At 42.0% G+C, this 20624-nt stretch overlaps 1 protein-coding gene across 1 annotated transcript in view; it reads right to left on the minus strand.

Annotated features, from left to right (window-relative positions):
• Positions 1 to 690: 690 nt before the first annotated feature.
• ulk2 (unc-51 like autophagy activating kinase 2) overlaps positions 691 to 20624 on the minus strand; it is a 39955-nt gene continuing 20021 nt past the window's right edge. Inside the window, exons 6-27 of the mRNA XM_084351610.1 lie at positions 18367 to 18540; positions 17678 to 17751; positions 17445 to 17546; positions 17302 to 17360; positions 15988 to 16070; positions 15805 to 15855; positions 15617 to 15705; positions 14963 to 15131; positions 13279 to 13336; positions 8742 to 8891; positions 6605 to 6750; positions 6421 to 6501; positions 5372 to 5637; positions 5103 to 5281; positions 4381 to 4490; positions 4068 to 4205; positions 3712 to 3953; positions 3401 to 3579; positions 3127 to 3245; positions 2732 to 2889; positions 2415 to 2550; positions 691 to 1655 (exon numbers count right to left, since the gene is read on the minus strand). Of these exons, the coding sequence (XP_084207736.1) occupies positions 1591 to 1655; positions 2415 to 2550; positions 2732 to 2889; positions 3127 to 3245; positions 3401 to 3579; positions 3712 to 3953; positions 4068 to 4205; positions 4381 to 4490; positions 5103 to 5281; positions 5372 to 5637; positions 6421 to 6501; positions 6605 to 6750; positions 8742 to 8891; positions 13279 to 13336; positions 14963 to 15131; positions 15617 to 15705; positions 15805 to 15855; positions 15988 to 16070; positions 17302 to 17360; positions 17445 to 17546; positions 17678 to 17751; positions 18367 to 18540 (2828 nt within the window). The 3' untranslated portion in view covers positions 691 to 1590. The remainder of the gene's footprint in view (positions 1656 to 2414; positions 2551 to 2731; positions 2890 to 3126; positions 3246 to 3400; positions 3580 to 3711; positions 3954 to 4067; positions 4206 to 4380; positions 4491 to 5102; positions 5282 to 5371; positions 5638 to 6420; positions 6502 to 6604; positions 6751 to 8741; positions 8892 to 13278; positions 13337 to 14962; positions 15132 to 15616; positions 15706 to 15804; positions 15856 to 15987; positions 16071 to 17301; positions 17361 to 17444; positions 17547 to 17677; positions 17752 to 18366; positions 18541 to 20624) is intronic.

Raw genomic sequence — 20624 nt, forward strand, 5'->3', positions numbered from 1 at the left:
ACATATAAAGATTTGTGCTCTTTGACTGACAGGCAGGGTATCTGACGGCATCATTGACACCCTGACTAAAACGCAAACTGTGATCTCACACACACTCACACCCCTCCCAAAAAGAGGGGAAAGGAATCACCACATGCACCACATACAAATATATACAGGTTTGCAAACATCAAGTTTTGTTAAAAAAAATTAGCTACAGATACTGACAGAACATAAAAAGCTGTAGTATTTTAGTAAAATGAAACTTATTATTAAGGTAACTTGTCAAGTAATATGACCATTCGGTTTCACAATTGACACCATCAGGGTTTAAAGTGGACACCTGATTGGTTGTTCAGCACTGCAGTGGTGACAGGAGAAGGGCCTGTTACCACTGCAGAGGATCTCAAGTTCTGCTTTTCTTCTCAATATCTCAGCTTACACATCTTGTGGAAATGTGAAGAGAGGGACTGACCGTCACCCCAAATTCACCTTAACCCCTCCTCACTGTGAGCAACATCATCAACAAGTCACCATGGGTCTGTTACATCCCTATAAAACTGAAGACCAAGGGAAACAATGTGACAGGCAAAAGGAAAAGTGGTTCTGTCAACCATCTGTCATCCTACGACAGTGGAGGTACAGCACAGTAGAGCTGTAGCCAATTTGACTGGCCTGTCCTGAGTTTCCTGTTTTCTCAGCCTTATGGGAACTGTATGCATTCTGTAGACTTGTTGATCATGTACACAGAGCACTAGTCAAAAAATCATTTGTCTGCTTTCACATTTCAACCTTCAGAACTTGTACAGATACATCTCCTCCTCTCAATCCACAATAAAGTGCTTGAGCTAACGACACAAAAAATAAAAACATAGCAATTACAAATCTACAGGTTCCTTTGCTCGCATGGCTGTCTACTTTCTGTAACAGGAATTTGTGTTTTCATGTCAAAGTCCATTTTGTTTGTGAGTTCGATCCGTTACAGTGATCGGCCATAAGCCTTTTGCTAATTTCTTCCTTTTCCTTACACTCCAATACTTGAGGTTTTCAAGATAAGCAGGAGACTCAAACATCCATGTTCTTCTGAACCAATAAATAAGAATAACAACTTAAACACAGAGTAAATAACCACCGATATCACTTAGTAAGCAGGAGTTTAAAAAGACGATCTGCTTCATGGGGAGCTTTAGTCTCTTAAAACCCACACAATCTCATAGCCCCGTCCATCCTCTCTTCCTTCAGGTAAAAAAACAAATGATATCCTGAAAGATGGACAATAGTTTTTTACACATGGTCATCAGGTGGTTTTCCACCATTATAGCGTAAGAAAAGAATGCACTTGAAAGTGCATGAATTATGTCCACATCCGATTTCAGCCTTTTGTTTCTGGATCTGTGGTCATCTTTGGTTGTAAATTTGTGCATCAGTCGCTTGTCACAGCTCAGTCCGTGATGCAGACGTAAAACTACTGATGATAAATACAGATGAAACCTAGCTAATGAAAAGTGCTTTAACTGCTACAGGAGGGGACAGCGGCGTGGTGAGGATGGTAGTCAACAGTCTTAGGACATGGTCCCTCGGTGTGTGTGTGTGTGTGTGTAGGGGGGGCTGCTACTCGTACAGTGTGACGGTACAGTAGCAGAGGGCTGAGATCCTTCGGTCCACACTGGCCTTATCTGCAGGAAAAATGAACACAACAAGAACAAATTAATACAAGTCTTTAAAGCAAACACTAAAATGAGTAAAAATTAGACTGACTACAGGTTTAAAAGAGACAATGGGCCTACTGCAAGAACATTTTCATATATTGTTACACTAAAACCTCTCTCACGTTGTTCTTTGAGGTTTGCTCGTACTGTGCAGTGTTCCAGGTCTAAATCTCTTTTAACAAAGCTTTTTTTAAAATCACTTGTTTCAGCCTGATGAAAGCCACTGGCTCATGAGGAGCTGTGAGTTAAGGCTGCAACATGCGATTATTTTAATTATCAATTAACAAATTATTTCCACAATTAATCACTTGTTCTATAAAATGTCTGGGTGAGGCACAGAGCCCATAGTGACGTCTTCAAATTCCTTGAACACGCCGTGTCATCGCTGAGCTGCACTGTGGCATAGATAAAGAATGAGTATGACATGAACTTCAATGCCAAAAAATGTCACACAGTGGCTCTGTTCATTTAGATAGAGGCATTATAATTCTTAAGGAAAAAAAGTGCTTCCCCAAATTACAAAGTCAAAATATCTGTACCTATCTGGCTTGTGTGACAGGTCTGGAATTTTGTTTGTACTTAAGAAAAAATTCTGAGAATGAGAAATATGTTGAATGATTCAAATTCGCCTAAATCACTTATAGCTGCCACTTAAGGAGAAAGCTGTTCACATGAGTGGTTCCTGCATGAGGCCCATTGACTCAGACTGTGAGAGTTTGTACTCACACTTGACCACGTTCTCAATGTCAGTGGGATCCTGTAGGATCTTTGACAGGCCGTCCAGCAGCATGGCGGCCTTGCTGTAGCGGTATGCTATATCCTCTGTCTGCTTGAACATCTCATCCAGAGCTGCTGACTGAACCTGACACACACACACACACAACACACACACAGCATCACATTAGGCTGACCAGTAAAAGTTATAACTACACTTTACTGAACATATCATTATAAAATTATGAGTCAACACCAGACTAAATTCCTTTGGTCTCTTTAAGCCCTGAAGATGTTTTGTGTTTCAGCACTGTGTATGCGAGACTCACCATCTCCACAGCATGATTGTAGATGAGCTTCTCTGCAGTGACGCTGTTGATCTCATCCACAAAGCGTTGCTTGTCAGAGAAGAAGTGGTTGAGTTTGTCAGTCAGCCGCCGGCAGAGGGAGATGCAGCTTTTGTAACGCTCATTCAGATTCTTCACCACTAAGAGAAGACAGGGACAGGGATTAGTATTTTATTTTTTTAAGTATACTTCTATTAAAAAAATACTAAATAATAGGTAAATAAACACAGGTACGTTTCACGGGCTGCAGAATCTTTCTCCTGCTAGTGAAGAAGGTGAACAGCAGATTTCACCTCTTTTCTCTTCCAGTTTCCAGTTCAATGCACTGGTCATAGTTTGATTCAAATACTGGGGGATGACGACCGAAATGTCCTTACCCTGTTTGACTGCAGTGGAAGGATTGAGTTTGGCTGATTTAATCTGAGCCTTGGCCAGATGGAGGGAGGAAGCCAGGAGCTGAGCTGCCTTCATGTAGAGGACCAACTGCTCCACCTGCCTGTAGGGGGCAGCACAACCATAATATATAAGACACATGGAAAAGCTTCAGCACTGCAGCAACAACAACACTAAACAAAGAGCCTCCCCGGACTGCTTGTTGTTATTAATTGTATGAGATTATCATAGTCAGACTAGACTTGAGTCATTCCTTACCCCCACTCTTTGCTGAGCTGGCTGATCTGGTCCACAACCACACTGTCCTGGGGAGGGTAGAGGGAGGCGGCCGACACACCAAGCTCTGTCCCACCAGCTCGAACTGCTGCCATCTCCAGTACGCAGTCAGTGAATGAAAGCATCATCCGTAGGTGCATCAGGGTGTCCGTATGCTCACGCTGTACCAGGTGTTACAAAGATTAAATGTAACTCACAAAGGAAGATTAAAAGAGTGTACCTGCCATTTATCGAGTTCTCTGATTGATCAATTTTCCTGTTAAAAGATGACAAACATTAACATGAGGCCTCACCTCCATAAGGGTCTCCTCAGGAAGCTCAGGTGCTTCAAATGTAATAAATCCCTCCAAGCTGGGCGGGGAGGTCCCATAGGGGACGTAGCGCAGGCTGCTGGGTGCTCCCTCACCCCCAGGGACAATCTGCCCACCCATGAAACCTCCTGGAGGGGAGGTGCCCATGGCCATGCCTGGAGGAGATCCGACATAGACCCGACCGCTGGTGGAGCACAGGGAGCCAGCCGAACTGTTGGAGCCCACTGAGAGGGATGGGAAGGGAAGAGCGGAGAATCATGAAATAAATACCATTGACAGACACATTCACTTGGAACACCTGACTGCATACTGGCTCAGCTCAGGTGAAGGGTTCTCACCTGAGGTGGTGCGTGGCCGTGTGCCCAGATGGCTACAGGTTGGAGGAGTGCTGCTGTTGGGCGGTGAACCCACGGTGAAAAGGACCGTACGGGGACTTGCGGAGCCACCCTGAGCCAGCACACAGGGACCTGCAGGGGCTTTGGGAGTAGAACACTGTATGAAGTAACAGGATCACTCTGATATCATGGTTATACAGGACTTTTTATATGGAAGAATACAGACATCAGTAAGTCCATATAGTGACTAAATGAACTAAGACAACCTAAGCTAAGGCACACACTGTCCAGTGTGTGTGCAGTGATATATTCATACCTGTGTCCATGGGTCGCTCTGTGTTCAAGCTGTCAGTGCTGCCCTGATACGCTTGTCCACCCAGAGTGATTCTGATTGGCTGCTCAGACAGACGACCCGTACTAACAGACCTGCATGGAAATCACAGATAGCGTGAGGTCGAACAGCCGACAAAGTGATGTCACATGGTAAAGATAGAGGAGGGTCAAAGTAACACGCAAGGACATGACATTATACTGCCATGATTACATCATTCTCACAATGTTTACATTTCTCTGTACATTCTGAAGAGGCTGCACCCAGCTAGTGCACTTTCCTCTATAAACTGCCATGTACATACACATTACATAAGCCAGATAATCAAGGGTTTATTTAGAAGCAATCAATGGTACACTTAAAAGTGTGTTTTGCCTGCATAGAAGAAAAAATGTAGCCAATATGAAACTAAAATGCTCCATTTAAAACCAGCAAAATAAATAAAGTCCAGTCCAAAGCGTCACATTAGATTTCATTAAGGTTCAGGGCTATCACTACACGACTGAATCATTTGTATAATAAATAGTGTATGTAAAAAACTTACTGCCCATCTTATTAGAAATGTACCACAATGACTAGACAACAATGACTGGCCATCAATAGATACAATGTATCAATCTAATATTAATTACAGTGGAGGCTGAGATGGTTGGTAAAGAAAAGTAATGAAGAAGGGAGGGCTTTTTGTTTCCTTTAATTAGTCCTACCTGCCAAAGGTCCTGCTGGCCTCAGGGGCAGCGGGACGTCCGGTGAGGTACGGGCTGCAGTGATGGGCACAGATATCCCGGGCATCTGCCAGCGTCTTGGTGGGCACGGGGCTGTCTGCCAGTGCCATCAAGTTACAGGACGCCTGCGTTTTGGGGATCTTAAATGGTGCTGACATGGTCTGAAAGGGAAAAACAGGGAAACTTTAATAACTTATATTTCAGTTGATTTGGTATGGGTCATCTGCACACTTAATAATATGTACACAAACCTTAGTTGGGGAGCCAATGATGGTGGGTAGTGGGGACTTCTGCAGCCAGTCAGACGTACGGGGCGAGGAGCCCAGGAGCTTGGTGGGTGAGGAGCCGAGGTTGGCTGGTCGGCCAAGCTGAGGCGAGTGGCTGCAGGAGGAGGACGAAGGCTGAACAGGGTCTGACAACTGCTTGTGGAGTTTCTGCCTGGTCTGGTAGACCTCGGTCAGGGTGGGGGCACTCTGGAGCCGAGCCCCCAGGAGCTGAGAGGATGGGACAGGGGAACCTAGAGAAGGTAGAGGGACTGGATCAGAATCAATTCAGCTCTAATGCTTGCAGTGCAGAGATGTGATGCTACTGGTCACACTTAAGCCCTGCTCCGTCACACAGTTTCTGCTCAACCAGTGAATGTAGAACAGCCCCGAGACTTTTCACAGAGACTCTGTGTTGGTCATGAAATCTGCTTGTTTGTGTGACTTTCCTAAATGGGGACAAAGTACTGTTCTGTGTCTGGCTGAGGCCTCGTTTCACACAGTGCACTGTAGCGTCCATCTTTAAAAGCATGGTCACCATGACAGCAAACCTCCTGACACAAACAAGGAAGAAGTTGGAGGATGTCTGCAGTGTTAACATAACAGCAGCGTCAGACTTTTAAAAAGACCTTGACTCATGGTGACTCATGCACTTTGACAATAATAAAGTCATGGCACACAAGAGAGAATCAAAACAACAACTCCTACCTGCAGTTAATGGTGATATTGCAGACTTTAGGTAGGGCTGTATATATTTTTTGTCAGTGTTGGGTCAAACTTATTTTGCAAACTGTACCCCATACTTTGCATCCATACAGTACATGCATACAGTATGCTCTCCAGCTTAGTACATTCTAATTATGCTCCATTTTTCTTTAGTGTTAACTGATTGGCATTTGCTGTTTCAAGACCCACACTACCCATAGGACCATTAAAGCCAAATTTTATACAAGTGAGAAAGTGGTCACAGTAAGATGTGTGTTAACCCAGTGACCAGGCTCTCTGGAGTGCAGCTGAAGTTTGGCCTCTGAACTGACCTCCTGAGGAGCTGCGGCTGCGAGGCTCATGGTTCTGCAGGTGACAGCAGCAGTGACCCAGCTGCTCAGGGATGGTGCCCACTGCAAACAGTTATTTTTGATATTAGCTTCTGATTCAATTCATTTCTGGAAGGTATTATTAAAAAGCTGAGTTGCTTTGAGACATGTCTGCAGATGTTTTTACCAAGAGGCGAGGGGGAGTAGGGCCGAGAGCTGCCAGTGGAGAGACGCCTGCTCACTGTCTGAGGGACGTCTGCGGAGCTGGGGGACCCCGAGCCCACCTTGGGAAACCCCATAGGACTAGTGTTGGAGCGCCTCACTGTACCAGACCTAGAACACACAAACCAAATCACAACATAAAGTTTAGGGACTGTACATGGACTATCACAAGGACAAGTCATTCAGTTTTCAGAACACCAGAAAGCAATTAATATTCAACATATAACTAATCCAAAGAGTTAAGTAATAAATAAATAAATAAATAAATATAACTCTTGGCTCCATCAGGGATTCAGTTATTCAACCACCTTTTCTCAAGTGACTTCTTTCTCTTCCTTTTGGCTAATTTCAACCAGTTGCCAGGTGGTAAATACTGTTTGGCTGTTGAGAGAACCCATTACTGCTGAACTGTATACGACCTCATCACAGTTTCGGTTCACACAGAAACAAAACCTGTGGGAGCGTTTGCTGTGCAGATTGCTCATCTCAAATCTATCACACTAAATATTTGGTACAATTACAGAGAGTTGCAGTCATTTGTTGTACCCTATGAGATATACATTACATCAACTGAAGGCTGTGAATCGCAATTGGAAGAGTTAGAAATAAAGTTTCCTGAATACAACTGCAGAAGTTACACATTTTACAAAGTGTCCCTGTTCATTTTGAATGTAAAAATATCATTTGTTTCTTAATAAAAAAGGCCAGAGGCACAAAAAAAGTGCTAAATGCATTTCCTCTTTCATAAAATACTTGCAAGGTTGATTTTGTTAAATGTGTTACATTATTTGCTGGCCATGTGATCACATGCATGCAAAATAAAACAAAAAAAAACAACACAAATCAAAACAAGTACTTACCAGAAACTGAATTATTATGAAAAATCTGTGCTTCGTACCCATTATATCGATATCAAAATGTTTTACTTCGGAATTATGGTATCGGCATCTGATCCAAAAATCGAGGCTCTAGTAACTAGTGGTCAAAAACTCTCAGGGGTATGTTTAAGTTGTCCCTGGGAGATGAAAATGTGAAAATACAATGAAAACCCTCCTTTTGTGCATTACCTTGAGAGAAATTGTGCATTTGAAACAAGCCAAACATTACACTGTTGGATCTGCTTGAGATTACAATATAAAAAGGAAACACTGTCATCGCCAATATGCAGCAGGTGTTTCCATTTAGAAGTTATAGATATTGCAGGTGTACAAAGACCAACTCAATTATTAATACTAATACTAATCTCTCTTTAAATGCTTGGTAATGTCAAGAGCTAAACACCGATCACCCTACTTCATCCTCCTGGTGTTATTTGTGAAATATAGCAATATTTAGATCCATACAGTATATGAAGGACTACCGAGAGGTCAAAGGGACACAGTGTCAGAGCTCTAATCCTGCCTGAACAGACTGATGAGACAGGACGGCTGGAGAGTAGGACAGCTGAACAAAGAAGCACAGCGGGTGAGAGGGACAGTACCTGTCCTCAAGGATCTAAGGGGAGCACAGAGGTCGCTTAAACAAGCTGCTGCTAAGAAACATTAAGTAAATCCTAATCTTCGGAGCTACAATCACCATAGGACAAAGTCATCCAACCACCTGGTGAACACAAGCTCATACAGAAGCCAAAACAATACATCTTTTAAATAAGTAACACATCAGCAAAACAATGCAGCTGGTTAGCCTACACTTCCTCTCCAGTTCTCCTTTAGAGACAGCAGACTGTACATGAGAACAACAGAACTAATCTTCCTGTGAACCAAGGTGCCACCCTTTTTCCTTCAATCTGCTTTGTCTTCGCATAAAGCCTCCTCCCAGCAACAGGTTGGGAGACCACAAACTCAACGGCACTTGGCTGATGTAATTTCAGTGAAACTTTATAGCTGATGAAATGACAGCCTGAGCTTTCAATATCGTGCGTCAAAGTTCACTCCAAAATAATGAGTAAAACATTAGTCACAAGTTGACATTAACAAACAGGTGCCCTGGTGTTTCATTACTCGTGACTATAAAAAGGTATAAAAGATTCAGAGTTTAGTCAGAACCATCAGGCAAAAAGGGCACTTTCTTAAAACCTCAGACCCAGCAGAGGCGGCTCTTACCTGGGGGAACCGTACAGCGTGGTGGTCGGGCTGCTGGAGAGGTTCTGCTTGATGCGTTGATAGTTTCGGATCTGGGTGGGAACAGGGATTGGGGTGGTCTCAGCTCGAGGGGATACCATCGGGGTCTGTCCTGAGGTGGGCTGCGGCTGCCTGGAGGGGGAGAACGGGGAGATGAGGGGGGTTAGCCAGTCCGATCGAGGCAGCTGCGGCTTCCATATCTGCAGGACATCTTCAGAGGTGTCAACACCCATAACAACTAAAATCTCCAAAAGGCCACTGCCTGTGTAATAAGTAGAGCATAAAGTACTCTAACATGTAGGGACTTTGTTTCTACAGCCTCGAGTTCTTTGTTTACTTCAGTGTGGAGGCAGGTTGAGGAACCTAACTTTAGTCTGGCTGATCATGAGTCAGTGGGTAGAAAAAAAAAGGGGGCCAGGCTTCCATGTAAACACAGAGGCAGCACCAATCAGCTTCAAGCTCATTCTGCTGGGGGCAGGGCTGGGGGCAGGGCTAGAGGCAGGGCCAGCCAATGGCACGTGCCAGGCAGGCCTGCTGTGTTCAGACAGACACAGGAGGGGAAGTGCAAAGAGACACAGCTCATTTGCATTCTTTTGTTATTCCACGGGAGACAAAATGTTCTCGAACATAAAGTCCTGACCGAGTCACCCACAGAGGTCATTCACTTACATATAGAATGCAAAAAAAAAGGAGGAGTAAAGGAAATGGCCGTTAGAGAGCAGTACCAGTTGGAAACCAGTATTATGTAATGATGTGAAGCCTGGGAGGGTCTACAAGGGAGGCTGGAGGACACGTGAGGGGAAGACTAGTCCAGACAAAGAACCACAGAGCAGCTGCTTTGTTGGATTCTTGCAATTCTGAGATAGAAACCACACCACGTGCTGTCCTTCTCCACATGCTTGAAACCGATCGAGAAGACATCTAATACAGTAACCCATGATGGAGGCTCGCTAAAAGCTTTATTGATCCCAGCCAAGGCTTAATATGGAGAGGAATGTTGTGTGCTGTTGTCCCCGTGTTAAAAAGGGAGAAAGAGAATTTGTAGGTCAGTGAACAGCTGCTTCTTAAAGAGGAGAGAGAATCTGAAAGTCAGTTGCCTCTCCACTGGCCTGGATTTTACCAAGCAGCCTAGCAGAGGGGGATGGGATCAACCAGTCTTTTTTCTTTTTAAAAAAAAATAGAATTCGTCACTTCTATTTCTCCTCATTCATCGCCCCCATTTACTTACATTGTCTCTCTCTTCCTTCAGCTAATCTCCTACTCCCTTTACAATGATCATCATCTCTTCTCTCCATTCCCACAAGCACTACTCTGTTCCTCTCTCTCCCTCCATCTCCTTCCTTGACTCCATCAATTTAGGACACACAGAGTGCAGAGGATAAACAAGGCTGTGATTTAGTAGCTCTTTGAGAGTGTGGCTGGTGTTACTAAATTGCAAGGGACATCTCATGTAATGAAGAAAAAAATGGTACCTCCTGTGTCAATGGTTAACTAATTTATGTAAGCAGTAAAGAATTATTGCTATGGAGAAAGCCATTAGAGGGACAGCAGAGGGAGGGAGTAAAGCTAGCAGCATGCAACGGTTAGGAGAGGATGAGACAGAACAGCAACAAAGACAAAACAGAATGAGTGCCACAGGAGAGGGAACAGAGAGGGGAGAGAACCGTTTTGCTTGAGGCTGTTGTATGCAAACAGGAAAGACAGAAGAGGTGCAAAGCAGTGTCTGGCTGCAGGTTATGAACAGAGGGAGGGAGGGGGAGAGAGAACAAGAGGACTTCTGCAAGTTTCAAGTGGTAAAACAGAAGTGTTTAACACCTACATTTTACCATAAGCTTAAATAAGGACTTCAATATTATATTATTATACAATAAAAGTATTAGAAATAAAGCTGTCCAGGCCACTGTGATTAAAAATATGAATTGAATTACATGTTAAACCTGCTTAAAACAGGCAGATGACTCCTCCCCCATTGCCAGGAAACAAGTCTGCCTTTCTGGTTTTGTTTTGTTTTTTTTCTCTTATGCGTCATGTTCGTCATCATGCACGCGCCAGAAAAACAGGGGTAAAAAGCAGCAGATCATAGAATTCATCAGACTTCACCGAAAAGATGTTAAACTTGTTTCAAAAAGTCTTCAATAAATCAATAACATTCTGATTTAGACATATTTTTTTCCCAGAGCTGATAACAATAGTAGCTAAGGAGTGAGACATCTCACTTCTTTCTCACCTCTGTTGAGAGTTGAACATGTGGAGTATCACAAAGAGGCAGCCGGCAAGGCTATTAGTGACACAGAAGCCACGGACAATGTAACGGTGGTTCCTTTTTATTAACTTTTACATTGGTCTCTCTTTCAAACTTAGCACAGACTGAATAATGTTTGAGCGTTGCTTGAACAAAGACAGATGCACAAGTATTAACAAGCCAGCATCCTTAACTTCAACACATGTCATGGCATAGCCCCTGACGAGGAGCAAAATGAGCGTGTCCACTCAGGTGTTTCCATCATAGCTGATCGAAGCTGGAGCTGATAAACAACTGTGACTACTGCAGTCATCTGACTCAGATGTTAAAGACAAAAGTCAGATGTTAGTGGGTTTCTTTGTCCAGTGTGAAAGGGGAAATTCTGAAACTATACACTACAGGAAAATAGCTGGTGGGCATGAAGTCCAGTTCTGCTGTATGTATGATGACCATTGTTGCAATTAAAAATCTATTAATAACAGTATTTAAAGCGTGACACTGCCATCATCCAATACTGTTGTTACTGTCAACAAATTCTATTTGGAGACACAATACAAGAATTAATGTGTCCCACAAGTATTGCCTGTGTACCCAAAGCCTGATATACCTTATTATTCTGTGCAAAAGCTATTTAAAACCAAAGCTATTGGTTGACCTGGGTGTTCCCTGTTCATTACCATGAACACACACACTGTAGTTGAATTAACTCAATCCCACATACACCGTCCTACTTACTAAAGCACCAAATGAGTGTCTGCTGAAAATAATCCCCCCTATTTTCTCCTGCTTGAGTAATACTAACCAAAAACTACAGTGGTCAACTGTTGAAGGAAAAGACTGAGCATTTAAAAAAACCCGAAACAATGCATTTGGTCCTTATTTACATCTTCAGTTGGAACCAATGGGCTTGGGGAATTATGTGGTATAAGGGCAGTCTTGTCCTTTCCCTAGCAAAGGGATGATGAGGAACATAAACAAAGGACTAGCAGACAGCATTATTTCTAAAAGTTTAATATATAAGTTTCAACTATTTTTTAACTTCATCTGAAACTGAATTTAATTTAGAGAATTAAGACACAAAGCTTCCCTGATTAAATATAACTCATGAAAGTTCAGAAACTATTAATGAGTAGAACATGAGACAGCTGAACATGAGCACAGCTGAACTGGATATTAAATATGTAGAAGTAAAATCTACTAACTGGACACTGCTGTGTTCAAACAATATGGTTGCAATACATGTGAGGATGTTTTGATGTTTTCATACACAGCTGAGGCACAGTCACAGTCACAGTGAGTTACTGCAGGACAGTTTTGGCGAGTGTGCGAGTCTATTTTTATCCCACAGCCCTCGGTGGGTCAGGTGCTTTATTTAGCACAGCACCACCTTGTTGTTTGGCTCAACATCTGATTCATAGCTCACTAATCATGCAGATATGGAGGAAGGCAGAAGAAATCCCTCATGACAAATGGATAAGGAGGTTGTGTGATATCTGGTGTACAGCTGAGAGGAGGCTGTTTTGTTGGTGGTCAGAGAACCAGAAATAGTAAAACAAAGAACCAAAAGAAGCCTTGTTGACAGTAAAAACACCAAAAAAATGAACACATGAAGAAGAGATGGTATGACTTTACACACATACACGTGAACTCAAGGCTGTGTGTGAAAAGCAATCTGACTCACAGCATCACGTTACACACTTCCACTGCGTTCATCTATTTGTCTTTTTTTACTCCGACTCCTGTCAACATGCAGTTCATACTCTATGAACTGTGTCTGATGAGTTGCATTACCAAAGGCTTTACAGGCCCCTTTGTAATTTTACATATGACTAAAATAGCCAGTCACATCTGACCAACAGGTCACTTTTTTTGTAATGAGCTTAAACAAATGAAATATGATACATTAATCTGTGAGTGTTGATTTTGTTACCTTTGGACAGAGCCAGGATAACTGTCTTTATGCTATGCTAAGCTAAGATAATTGGCAAAGAAGGCTAATAAGCTTATTTCACAAATTGTTAAACTATACCTTGAGTTCTGGTCATTTATTGTGTATGGTACAACAATAACATAGCATTCCTGCTGATTGAATGGGGTTCCAGAGGAGTTTTAATCTATTTTTCCAAAAAAAGAGTTAATTTCTTTGTTTTTAGAAAGAAAGACAGCAAGCAAGAAAGCAAGAAACAATGAAAGCAAGAGAGAAAGAGAAAAAGTAAGAAAGAGAGAAAGACAGAGAGACGTGACGTTGAGGTCTCTGGTTGCTAGCATCGTACTCACCCTCCACACATGAGGAACTCGCTGGATGGCCGGCGACCCACTCCCATTGGTTGGTCATCTGAGGAGGAAGAAAGAAGGAAAGAAAATAATGATGAATCCTGAATCGGCTTTACTGATGTAGAAATCAGCAGTATTACGGTGATTAAATGCCACTCAAAGTACAAAAGGACACTCCCAATGCTCAGCACTTTGTTTATTGTTTGAGTGGAGGACCAACGTGTGTGTGTGTGTGTGTGTGTGTGTGTGTGTGTGTGTGTGTGTGTGTGTGTGTGTGTGTGTGTGTGTATGCGTGTGTCTGTGTGTTTGTGTGCGTGCGCGTATGCATGCATGCGTGTGTGTTGCAGCAGGTGTGGAGCATGAGGGTTCATTTTACCAGACATGAGGGTTGGTGTGTGTGCCCACTGTTTGTGGACTGATGTCTACAATTACAGCATGAAATGGTTAGCAGCTGTCTAATTTAACGGCTGTGAATTTGGTGACATGTGCTTTGAGTGAGCAGTGTCAGCAGGTGTGCTTAGGTAACATTGACAGGTAGTAAATTCAACTTCACTCTGGTGTCTCCATTAATGAGTACAATTTCAAGAATTCTGTGTGATTTTACTGAACAGGTGTCCACATGTCACATTGTAAGTGATTCACTTCAATTCATACCGTAAGTACAGTCTGAACAAACAAAACATATGGTAGTTTTCCATATATTACGATACAAGTATTAATAAGATCATTTATCCCTGTGGTTCTGCTCCCTCTACATGTTTGGTCAATTCTCCTCCATCATGCAAATTCAAGAGTTAAATTCTGAGCAGCCAGAGCTGGCGACTCCCCTGCACACCCAGACATTATCAAACTTCATCTTCTTGCAACACATCAGTTACCTCACAAGTTAAGCCTGTATGGCGTTATAGAGAAGTGTCTTCTCAATGAAAAGAACCAAAAATCCTTCTGAAAAGGGTAACTGCTTTAGGTTCTTTATTTATTGGATTACATAATTGCTTCCAGACAGTCTGACATTCATGATAGAAACTGTCTGGGCCGGGCAATATGAACAACATTAATACTGAATGTGATAGAAAATGTCATTGATAAGAAAATTGGAAACATGGCGTACTAAAGGAGCAACAATACTACTTACAACCAATCAAAACACAGAAAGAAAACTATTTCTAACCACACACCTACCTGCTTGTCCACCTACGTAACAGCCTATCCCTGCACACTCTGCCGGTGCACTCATTGTGCATGATCAGAATCTTTGACAAGGCATAGCCGAGGTTACCATTTGGCTCGGCATTGATAAATAGCTAAAGTTAAGCAAGCTAGTCGCACAAGAATGGCAGAGAAACTGCAGCAAAAAGGTCCCAATGCTTACATGCTAGCTCGACAGCACTGACTTCTAACAATAGCCTTGTTCATTATTCACATTCATTCTGATAATGTTCGGTGTTTTCTTTCATGTGAATGAGACATAAGGTAGTTGTATATCTCATGTTGATGATGATGCATTGAACAACGTGCTGCACTCACAGAACACACTGACTGTCATTTTGCAGCTAACTCAGTTAGCACAAAGCACACCCTGAGCTATAGAGCAGAGCCGATGTGGAAGCAACAGACTTGTTCAGTGGTTAACACAAGGGGGGAATTACAGTTGTTGTATATGTATGTGCAGTGTGTGTGCACTTACAGCTATCAGTAGAGATGTGAGGAACCAGGACAAAGTCATCAGTGTCACAGGACGAGTTCTTACTGCTGGTGCTTCCTGCAGACTCTTTGGACAGCTGCAGGAAGTTGGGCGGACCGAGCGGAGGGGATGACAGACCATCTTCTGCCAATGTCTGCATGTCTGGGAGAGACTGTGTTCACAGACAGAGAGGAGGATTAAGTTGTAGTGTGCCTCCTGAATTATGCAATTAAGGCTTCCAGGCAGTGCTGACTGTCAAACTAATGTAATCACATTGTAATAGAGAGAACTGACATCCTGGGAAATTGACTAGCCCTGCGTTCCCACTGCTGCGGTGAGACAAGATGTGCCACTGTGCACTGTGATTGTTCTAACTAGCAGTGTAACTGGATGCACTAAAACTAGCACCATTTATGATAATAGTACATAAGTAAACAGGCTAGTAAACATTTTCTAAAATGGAAATATTTTTTTCTATGTTGGTCTGTGTATTTAAAACTTTCTGGACACCATATTTAACTTTTCAGCCACTGTTAGTGCTGGAAGAAGTAAGCAGGCACAATAGAAGCACAACAGGGAGGCATGGTTAATATTTTATTACCTTTACTCAGTGTAATCCCCTCTGAATGAGGATTTAGAAAGTAATATCAAACTCACAGGAGGAGAGTTGTAGCGGATGCATGGGGAGCTGCCACAGGAACTGTCCGTCACTGCATTGGAGGTGCTAGGGACCGGCACTGGACACGCTAAGGGGAATAAATACAAGATTAATCATGTTTCGAAGTTAGTTGATGTGAAAGTGTAGCACAGTAAGTTACTTGGGAAGAACTTGGGTTTGTGCTTACATTTTTTGATTGTGGATGATGGCTCCAGGAAAGGATGGCTGAAAAACGTGTCTGCAGAGTGAAGGGTTAGAGGGTCAGAACAGAATTTTACAAACATCAAGACCTGAAAATATTTAAAACCAAATGTAAACAATACATTTATCAATTAATGCTTATAGACATTTTTATTATGTCACCACTCACCAAAGTCCATCCTGTCTTTCTGATTCCTCTGCAGCAGTCCAAGCAATAGGTCACTAAGCTGTGGAGATGTCTCCCTTGGGATGCTGGGTAACAAGATTACAGGAACATTAATACCTTGTTTCTATGCCTATAGACATATAGGCATATTCCAATTTGAGCAGGTCTAGACCATACTCCATACCAAGTTCAATGCATGTCACACTGTGCAAGGTGGATCATATAAAGTTTTGGTTGCAATCTTTGTCAGACTGTATGACCTCAGTGTAGAGCATGAGGCAAATGAAGCCATGAATGCCAGGTAAACTGTAGCACTGTGATGTATATCGAAACAAGAAGAAGAGTCTACAGTTAATATGGTATGGAAATTTTTCGATTATGGATTGCATCGCAATGCGGACAGATTCTGCATTGATGCGGTGAGAGAACATAATCAGAAGTTTGCAGTTTGTGTTGATAATTGATTTTCCAGACTCGGCTAGAGAATAAAAGTTGAAAACTTAATCTACCTAACAGTTTTCCCCTGAAGTTAACATCTGCAACCATAAAGAGTAACTCCTACAGCAAGCACGGCTAATCAGCCAAGAACTGAGGAGGCGCATCAACTTTGCCATCCAACTCAGCGAGGCGTGACTTTTATCCAATAGTTAGAGATATTTTACCAACACTAACACACAAAAAAAGTGCTCCTGCTGGTGGAACGATAATTCCACCCAAGTCAGCAGGTTATGCTGTCTAGGAGTCGTGAATATTCTGTATAGTATGTTGTGCCAATGAATTGAGCAGTTATTGAGAAATTTCAGTCTGGTGGTGGCTTAAATGACCCACATTACCATCCATAGAATACGGCCTTAATATAATACTGCAATATTTCAACACACAATATAAAGATTATCTCGATATTTGTGAAATCTCTTCAAAAACAGTTTGTGAATGCTCAGACTGGGTGACAAAATCAAATACCACAATATTTTTAAACCAAACACCTCTATATCAATATTGTGACATGTGATGATTATTGGTACTTTTACAAAATATCAACACAGATTTATTATCAATATTCATCAGTAATGTGGATATAAGGATTGAGTGGGTAAAGGCAAGTATAAGTATAAGTAGGACAGTCAATTCAGGAAATGAAATTACTTTACTGTAATAAGCCTTTAAAACGAGGAAAAATCACTTAGGTCGTATCATGACATAATCCAAACCTACAATGATATATAGTCTCATATTATGGTAATGATATAATATCGATATATAGCCCAGACCTACTATAGAGCCTTACAACAAAAGACAGAAGGTTAAGTGCCTTACATGGGTTGCAGATTCTTGTTCTTCTCATAGAACATCCTCAGGTCTTGGGGACTATTGGCCTGAAAATATTAATGTAGAACTTAGATGTGGACACACACATCTACAAAAACATTTGTTAGCAGTTTGTTGTGCACAGTATTAACCTGAAACGGTGGCTTGCCGACCAGACACTGGTAGATGACTGTCCCTATGCTCCACAGGTCCGCCTTGGCATCGTAGTTCTGGGACATGATGACCTCTGGGGCCTGAGGGAGGAGAGGTCACCAGTAAAGATCAAGAGCAGGGAGAGTTTTGCAACAAACCGCTAAGAAAGCTGAAAGGTCAGCTGCAATTCTAGACACACACACACAAAACATACACAGTAAAACACACTAACCATGTACATGGGTGACCCACATAGTGTGGCTGCCATCATGTTGCTCTGGAGGTACCGTGCGAAGCCAAAGTCAGCTGCAGGACAGAAGCGTGAAACAAACCAGTCAGTACACATGTGTTATTATGACTAGTAACACAAACCAATATTGTTGGACTGTGGAGGATGCCTGGGAGGCAAACACAGGGAACAATGATACATGCATAAAACAGTCGAGCAATCAAGACAGAACCAAGCCAGTGATGGAAAACACCATCAGTGTTATCAGAAATGTATCAAGTGCAAAACTCTAGCTACCAGAATAAGAGTGCCCGAGTGTTGATATAGTGGCTATTTGTTGGAAAGTCAAGGTTATTTACACAAATTATGGCAAAAAAAAACGTATCTCTTCCATGCCCACTGCAATTTTTGCCTTTCATTCTGCTTCTAATGAAAAGTAATACACTGCAGGTCACATGATTTTGTAATTTGTGATTTTGTTATACTGTAACTAAAAATGTGGATGCAATAGATGCTCTTATTAATTATTTCAACAACATAACAACCTGACAGAGTTACAGCCTGATAAACAAAGGTGGGAAATAACCTACATAATAACCCACATATAAGTTGCTTAAAGACAACCCATACCAGGGTCGTCTTTTACCTGAAAAGTTTCAGAAAACCTGTGGCACTTCATCTAATTCAGTCACCTATTTTGATACGGATGCCACTGATGTTGGACTTCTTGCGTCCCACATACGACAGCAGGATGTTCTGGGGTTTCAGGTCACGGTGGATGATTCCTTTGCTGTTGAGGATGCGCATGGCAGCAGCAATTTGCTGGAGAAAAACTCTCAGTGTGTCTTCTCTCAGCGTCCCCTTGGCTAGAGAAAAGTAAAAAGAAAAGTCAATTACCAAGGTTTTAAATCAAAACTGTGCTGTGTCAGTGTACATTAGTTGATGCTCAAAACCAGCGATGAGGTAATATTCTTATACGTATTCTATGAAGTTTATGACCTCTTGTTGCACAAACAGTTTTTTATTAGTGGGTCCCCATGTTGTTTGTCTTGTGCATGCAAACACAAAGATGCACATGGAAGTGTCATGTGTGTAAACAATCAAGCTGATGGTTTCACACTATTACGCTGATTGATATTGATATATGCTGGTAATGTTCTAAAAAACATAGCAAGGAAAAGAACATGGGTGTAAATAATCCTTTAAGAAGAATCTGTTTAACAATTTTTTTGTTTTTAGAGTATCATAAGGCTGGCCTACTGATCTCATTAGATGCTTTGTTGCCTAATGAAGAACATTAATGACGAGTTTCCTTGGTCTGCACTCACATGATGCAGAGTCAAGATTTAAATACAATTTAAAAAACATTCATTAACATAATTTTGCAATGCGGCCGCTCTTACATTCACAAAACGTGCCCTTCAGCCTCATTTGATTAAAGCTAATAATAAGCATTATTATAGTAATAATCCTACAGTAAATAGTGTAAATTGAAGCAGTGAAGGTCCTTTTCCCTGGTGGTAGTTAAATAAGCCTAATCCGATGTGAGACTAAGAGGATTCCTCTCTCCCTCTCATTCTTTCTCCTTCTCTCTCTTCATCAAGCCATTGTGATTACAGTGTAGGCATAGATCAAACTCGTAAGCTTATCATCTTAATCTAGGATTTGGGGGGTTAGTTGCTCACTGCCCACCACAGTGGAACGACTTCTAACATGGAAAAGTTGTGTAAGTAGTAGAGTCATTCACTAGTGACATCCTGTTATATAAGATGATCGTTACCTACACAGTGCTCACAGCCTTGGAGTAAACACAGCCCTCCAGAGTCAAAATGACTGATGAGATCAGGAAGGCATCCAGGTGGGTACAGTGCACTGCAACACTGAACACTAGACCTCTATGATCCCACAGGTTTCATTTCATAACCACCAATGTTACTCAAGCAGAGGCTCCTGGACCATCCTGTCACCTATGGGTCTGACCATGACCCATTCTGTAAACTGCAAATGTGCTCATGCTGGGCAGGTACATTATGCAAAAGTACAGTGATAAGGAGGCTGTTCCAACCACACAATCAGTGTTTCTATGGAAGAGAGGTGTAAACACCTTTCGCTTATCTGACTGATGTATTGGCAAACTGCCATTCAGTTAGATGGATTTGAGATTCCAGAAGCTGATTTTAACTCTGTGAAACTGTTTACAGCAACTATAATAACACATCATGAATGTACAGTGAGTTTTTGACTCTCTTTGGACACTCAACATTCACATAAAATGGGGTAAGATAACCAATCCTAAACTCAAATTCTGTGAGAAGATATTGGGTAACAGATAAGCTGAAGCCTTCAGGAAGAAGTTTAGTATCCAAATGAAGGATGTGCATTAAAGAACAAGGACATTTAGATGATGAATGTTCAGCTAGTGCGTGAGGAATAGCGATTGTACACCAATGATAAAAACTTAACTATATTTATTTTTACCAAGTCCACTGACTTAAGATTTCCTCCAGGAAACCGATTTATAATAGAACTAGATAGTAATAGCAATGATGGTGCCTACTCAGTCCAATGAGAATTGCTTGCCTGGCGCATGCCCCATAAAAAGTTCCTAGCCTCTAGGTTGACTTCCTGATTATGCAACCTACTGACTATGCACAGTTGTTTTTCTCCTGCTGGCCACGCCCAAAAAATTATGAATAGAAAGAGTCACAATTAGCTTTGTTTGCACTTTGGGGTGTTCGTCAACAGTTTTACAGATGTCTTTTTTTAAAATGGCGCTCTAAAGGCTGTGGGTTTTTTTGGCTAGAACACCGCAAGTGGCCACTGGCTAAGCGGTACCACTGTATCCAGGTTTTTATAACACATTCATTCCCCAGAGCTTTTTGGTAATTTAATAAAATGTAATGCGAAACTAGTGGTGGAGACAGGAAAGTATTGGGCGCCATTACTGGGA

Source organism: Pagrus pagrus (assembly GCF_965226575.1).
Source record: "Pagrus pagrus genome assembly, chromosome: 4".
Taxonomy (NCBI): Eukaryota; Metazoa; Chordata; class Actinopteri; order Spariformes; family Sparidae; genus Pagrus; species Pagrus pagrus.